The sequence below is a fragment of the Ptychodera flava genome, chromosome 11, assembly GCF_041260155.1.
Source record: "Ptychodera flava strain L36383 chromosome 11, AS_Pfla_20210202, whole genome shotgun sequence".
In the NCBI taxonomy this organism is placed as follows: Eukaryota; Metazoa; Hemichordata; class Enteropneusta; family Ptychoderidae; genus Ptychodera; species Ptychodera flava.
This window is the reverse complement of record NC_091938.1, coordinates 3,714,512-3,721,155: the sequence shown is the minus strand read 5'-3', so window position 1 is coordinate 3,721,155 and position 6,644 is coordinate 3,714,512. Positions and strand designations below refer to the sequence as shown.

Genomic DNA, 6,644 nt, shown 5'->3' with positions numbered 1-6,644 from the left:
AACTCTGTGTTAACTCTACCGAAAAAAAATAAAACTTTTCGATTTTCGACAAACAAAGACGGTGAAAAGTTTGTATTCACCAAGAGCTTTAAAATGAACCCAAATTTTCGAAAAAAAATTTAAGAGGTTATTAAAATTAACTGTCACGTGGTCCTTATGTAAACAATTGTTAAATAATACAAAACACAGTATTTGCCAATATCTTGGCTTTCAGAAAATATATACTTTGATGGGGTTACGAGCTTAATTTTCTGCCAGAGAGTTCATTAATTGGAATTTGGAAGGCTTCGATACTTGTCTTGGAACCTTAAGTGGTAATTTCACCCGGCAGGCAGAAAACACTACTGCGCCGACTCAAAGGTAACGCGTTCGATCGATGGCAAACCTGACCTAGGCTGCCAAATTTCAAATGGGTTTGTATAAAATAAGACTGACATAACAAATGATTTTAATTTGTTTTTAATTCACCGACTTGAACCAAGTTTAAACCTTAGGATCCATGAAAAATATCAGCACATTTCGCATCACTGACCCAACCGCCAACAGCTTCTATTGTCCAAGAGTATGTGTCACTTTGATACTAAATACATCAGCGTGAAAAGAATATTTGAAATCAAACGGCTCTGCAATGGAGGAACGTCGCCTCCAACATCTACGGCTAAATGAGGCTTGCACTGCTGAAGACATTTTACGATAAGATTGATCCTTCGTTTTTATGGCAAATCGTGCAGGCCCAAGATTACCATATTCGATACCGCTGATGTGGAGGTATAGCATTCACAAACATGTAAACTACACTATGCCGTAAACAACAAATACATGGCAACATAGTCAGGGTTAAATAATTAAATGCTTTTCAAATATGTCGTAATGAAATTCTAGCCATTTTTCGCAAAATCACAATGCCAAGAGTGTTGTGCGATTCCTATATATAGTATCAGAAAGTATTTTCTTGCGAGGTTTATATAACATAATGTCTTATTTAATAATGAAGGAAACAAACTATTGCATTCAACGAGTAGAAAAAACTAGCAAGTGTCTAACCTTGGGTCCTTCCGGATGCCGTGCATCAGTATTTTTACAAAAAAAAAGTTAGCTTTCAAGAAATATGTTTTATGGTGTTGAATTTTGTCCTCGTTTTAAGTCAATCAGAAATTGTCAAGTTACCCCTTCCCCTATCCTAGGTTGCCAAATAGGGAAACACATGCAAGTCAAATTTACCTGCAGGAAGCTGTAAATTCCAAGATTTTTGTTTGACGTATAAAAGCCAGTCACGGTGAAAATAACCTTCAAAATCCAAAAGAAACAAAGTGGGTCTCTTCACTGTGGTAGAAGGTCTATCAAGGTGATGTTTGAAATCTTACAGAAATTTCCATGAAAGTGACAAAATCTTCAGTCAACTTTTCTGTTCTTTTCAAAGGCAAGAACATTTTCCTAATCTCAGAGTTTTGCGTAGTGTGATTCATGCACTACAAACGATGGTTTGATGTCTGCCAGAGTTTGACAACCTGAAAGAAAGCAAAATGTTTAAACAGTTATTGGGAGGACTGTATTAAACCATAGACCCTCGAGGGTCTATGATTAAACGTAATGTGATTTCAATGAACAGTTTTGGGAATAATATTTCGTAAGTCATCAGAACGGGTAGTTTTTTTTCTCAGATGTAACATTTTAATGAATGATAGTGAGTAAAACCGCACAGAAATGGTATTGAAAGTTGTGACGACTTGGTCTTCAGAAAGTTACAAAACTGGTGGAAATTTGATTTTAAAAAAAAACGGGAAAAAACACTTTTTCATCCGATGGAAGCCAGAGGCGGGCTGAATATATACCTCAAAATTACTGAATCAGATAAAAAAGAGGCATTTTAGTGTCCAGCAAGAAGTGTAATATTTTCATCTTACTTCAATGTAAAAGTTTACTCTTGGAACTTTTAGAAAATAAAGTATCAGACAAAAGATTACATACTGGCGTTTAATTAAGACTTCAAGGAGAGACGGCCGGCCTCCTGACACTTACCTCCCTGTCCCTATTCATCATCGCATGGCCTTAAGCATAGCCTGGTAGAAACGCTCATTAGGCCTAAATCTAGAATTCATAGGATCGCGAATTCCTTGAAAAAAAGACTGGTGAAGTTTACAAAGTTTCCTTCCATTGCGAAAGAAGGGCAGTTTGTTAGATTGCAGAATATGATTAGGTGATGTACATTGAAAAAGACTGAGTGTCGGAATGTTGCCAAGTGTCCTTTGCCGCTGTTTTACTTTACCATGGTAGTTAATGAGTTTAAATCCCAAAAGACATTACTGTTACGTGCAGAGAAAACGAACAAAAGGGTGAACTCAGCAGTTAACGTTTAAACAAAATTTATTACGAAAATAAAACTAATTGCTAAGTCAGGGATAGAGTACAAGCTTTAAAAGTGTACAGACTACTTATCTCAGCTGGGACGGCAAAGCTCCAGTCTCAGAGTTGTAACAGTCAGTTGGATGAATGAACAGTCCTTGCAGGCTTGAAGCTGCACAAAGTCCACAGTATAAATCCAGCGTTGGCAGTGAAGGTCTTGAAAAGTCTTGAGAATGACTACTGCTGGAGTTTAGTAACACACAAGAGACACGATCCCAAAAGTCTGACTGGAAGCTGAGCACGTCCCTTTTATAAAGGCATATAAGAACAATCTAGAACTTTTATTGACATGCTAATTACTGTTCTAAAATTATCTCCCTTACACAACTAATCAACTTTCCAGAACATTCCAAACATGACTAATTGAATTCAAGGTTGTGAGGTCATCAAGGGCAGTGACCTTGAGAATGTTCTAGACTAATTGAACTCAGGTCATGATGAGTGTGGGGTAAATGACCTACATAACACACCCCCTCTTCAAAAAAAAAAGAAAATTTTTCAAAGAAAAATCTTTCTTTTACAAATGTAATCTTGAAAAAGATTTAAGTACTCAAAATGTTTTTACTCTAAAGTAAAATTTCTTGAAAGTGAACAACAATAAACTCTAAATACGAGAGAGACAGTCTGCAATTAAATTGTCTCTGCCTTTGATATGTCTAATATCAAGATTAAAGTCCTGTAACATTAAACTCCATCTTAGCAATCTCTGATTTTTGCCTTTAAATTTCTGCAGAAAAACAAGAGGGTTGTGATCAATATAAACCACTATTGGCTGATTTGAAGAAGTAACATAAACTTCAAAATGCTGTAAAGCTAATATCAAAGATAAACACTCTTTTTCAATTGTAGAGTAGTTTCTCTGGGATTTGTTAAATTTGTGTGAAAAGTAGCAAACAGGATGTCCCATGACTATCTTCTTGCAATTTGTTGTTGGAAAACTTGAAATGGCACTGAATTTGGCATAAAGTATGCACGGCAAAGTCCGGTTATTTTTACTGAGTTCGATAAAGTCATTGTTCGGCAAATACTTGGCTTCCTCCTGGAGATATTCCGCTTTCGCAGGATTCAGTCCGTCTGGATGTTGTTCCACTGGATTACTGTCGCAGACATCTTCGTTGTGGTAGATGATGTTTGTCCTCGTTGGAACATCTTGGAACAAATGTTCATGGATTGGTTCTTTCAGCTGTTGTTGGTGTTCTGGCTGGAGGTGTGCCAACTTTGTAGACTCCAGCTTCTCCAGGATTCCTGAGTTCTGAAGCTTGACCGAGCCCAGCTTTGAGTTTAGAGTATTTTCACTCAAGTCAGTTTCAGTATTACTATCTTCATAATGGTTTGAACTGACTGCACTGACAGGCTGAGTTATAGTAGGATTATCCCTATCAAAATATGGCTTAAGCATATTATGTGACATAGCTGTTTTTGTTTTCGCCTGTCAGGTGTTATTATGATGTAATTTAAATCACTCAATTTCTTATCAATTAGGTATGGCCCAAAGTAACGAGCATGGAGTGGTTTGCCAGGAATTGGAAGTAGAACGAGAACTTTTTGACCTGGTTTAAACTTCCGTTTTGAGGTGCTTTTATCATATTTGGTTTTCATTGACTGCTGAGATGACTCAAGATTTTCTCTGGCTAATTCACATGCTTTAGAGAGTTTTGTACGAAAATCTGACACATATTGCAAAATATTCAGACAATCATCATCGTCTGATAGGAATTTCTCTTTAACGAGCTTAAGTGGGCCACGGACTGTATGTCCAAATACAAGCTCAAATGGGCTAAAACAAGAGACTCCTGAATTGACTCTCTAACAGCAAAGAGCAAAAAATGAATTCCTTCATCCCACTGCTTCTCTGTGTCAAAACAGTAGGTCCTAATCATGTTTTTCAAAGTTTGATGAAATCGCTCAAGAGCACCCTGACTTTCTGGATGATAGGCGGATGACCTATACTGTTTAATGCCTAGCTGATCCATTACTTGTTGAAAAATACCAGACATAAAGTTGGAGCCTTGATCGGACTGGACACATTTAGGGAGGCCAAATAAAGTGAAAAATTTGACTAAAGCTCTCACTTTAGTCTTTGTCTTTATATTTCTCAGTGGTATGGCTTCTGGGAACCGAGTTGATGTACACATTATTGTCAGCATGTACTCATTTCCTGATCTTGTTTTTGGTAAGGGCCCAACACAGTCTATTAGAATCCTACTAAATGGTTCTTGAAATGCAGGAATTGGCTGTAAAGGGGCCTTTGGAATGGTCTGATTCGGCTTTCCTACCATCTGACATGTGTGACAAGTTTTACAGAAATGTGATACATCCTGCCTGAGATTAGGCCAATAAAAGTGACTGAGAATTTTATGATAAGTTTTCCTGACTCCTAAGTGACCAGCCCAGGGCGTTTCATGGGCCAGGCGCAATATTTCAGCACGATAGGGCTTTGGAACCACAATTTGATGTTTTATAGCCCAGTCGTCATCAACCAAGACATCTGGAGGTCTCCATTTACGCATGAGAATACCAGATTTTGTATAATAGGAAACAGAGCTATCTGAAGTTTTACCTTCATCATCTACCCTGTCAAACAAACACAAAATATCTGGGTCTTTGTGTTGTTCTGCAATGAGATTTGATCTAGAAAATGTCTGACTTTGGTCAGCAGAAGTTTTACTGGAAGTTTCAAATCCACGAGGGATAACGGAATGATCCGTGTCAAACACCTGACTGAGAAAGGTGTCATTTAAGTCAACATCTGTGACATTATTTTGAGAGTATTTTGATTCTCAGAAGTTTTCTTTGACATGGCTCGAGTAATGGCACATGAAGGAAATAAATCGGGTATCTCTTGTTCAATTGGCTCTGGATCCTGATCTAAACTAGGATTATCAGTCACAAGTGGATTAGTAATGACCTTGTCCCCAGCAAGGTCGTTTCCAAGAAGAAGGTGAATCCCTTCAAAAGGCAAAAAAGGCCTAATACCTAAAGCCACAGGTCCAGAAACAAAGTCCGAAGACAAATAGACATTATGGAGAGGAACAGGAATGTAGTCATTACAATCTACCCCCTTAATAAGAACTTTAGAACCTGAAAATGACTTTTCAGAAAACGGCAGGGTATCTGCCAACAAAAGAGACTGGGAAGCCCCGGTATCTCTTAAAATTTTGACAGGGGTAGCGGAAGAGAAATCACTAGAAAGTGATATAAAACCATCATGAATAAATGGTTCGAAAATACCCATAATGCTATCTTGATAAGAATTGACCTTGACCTCATTAATTGGGGATAAGAGGGGTTAACCTCAGAAAATGTGTTGCACACATTATTAGACTCTAATTGAGTTGATGAAGAAATAAAGCCGGTTGGCTTAGATCCACTTTGACCACTTTGACCTTCACGTTTCTTTTCAACTTGAAACACTCTGACATTAAATGGCCGTCTTTCTTGCAATAATTACAAGAAAGTGTACCGAACTGTTTGTCAGAAGGAGATTGAGACTTTGGATCTGATGATGTGGAAGTGTTACTTGAATTTTGTGAACTGTTGTCATTTGATTTCCTACTCTCCTTTGAAAAATTCTTGGATGAAAAGGAGGAGTTAAATTTACCTGCATTGTTTCTGTAGGAAAAGGACTGGGATGGTTTGCTGAGAAATGAAGATTTGTGGGTCAATGAATAATCATCGGCCAAACGTGCAGCAACCTCTAATGTATCTGCCTTTTGTTCATTGATAAACGTCTTGATGTCACTCCGGATGCACCTTTTAAATTCCTCAATCAAAACAAGTTGTCGTAATTTGTCATAATTCTGACTGACCTTTTCCGAAGAACACCAACGATCAAACAGTTGTTCTTTTGTTCGAGCAAATTCAACATAAGTTTGATCCTTCACCTTCTCACAATCCCTAAATTTCTGACGGTAAGCTTCAGGCACCAACTCATAACCCTTGAGAATTAATTCCTTCACAGAATCATAATCTGAAGCCTGCTCTACTGACAACTGAATGTAAATTTCTCTGGCTTTACCCACAAAGCACTCTGCAAAAGCATAGACCAGGACTCCTTAGGCCAATTCAGACTCTGAGCAATTTTCTCAAAATGGAGAAAATATTTATCAACATCCTTTTCTGGAAAGGGGGAACTAACCTGAAATGCTTAGTGATGTCAAAATTGTCTGAAGGGAAGAATTTTCCTGACTTTCCAAGCTCTAAACGTCTCATTTCTAACTGCAGTCGGTGTTCAGCTAATT

The 6,644-nt window shown here is 37.7% G+C and overlaps 1 protein-coding gene across 1 annotated transcript in view; it reads right to left on the bottom strand.

Moving 5' to 3' along the window:
- Positions 1 to 443: 443 nt before the first annotated feature.
- LOC139143312 (2-Hydroxyacid oxidase 2-like) overlaps positions 444 to 6,644 on the bottom strand; it is a 30,386-nt gene continuing 24,185 nt past the window's right edge. Inside the window, exon 8 of the mRNA XM_070713542.1 lies at positions 444 to 1,508. Coding sequence (XP_070569643.1) covers positions 1,441 to 1,508 — 68 coding nt within the window. The 3' untranslated portion in view covers positions 444 to 1,440. The remainder of the gene's footprint in view (positions 1,509 to 6,644) is intronic.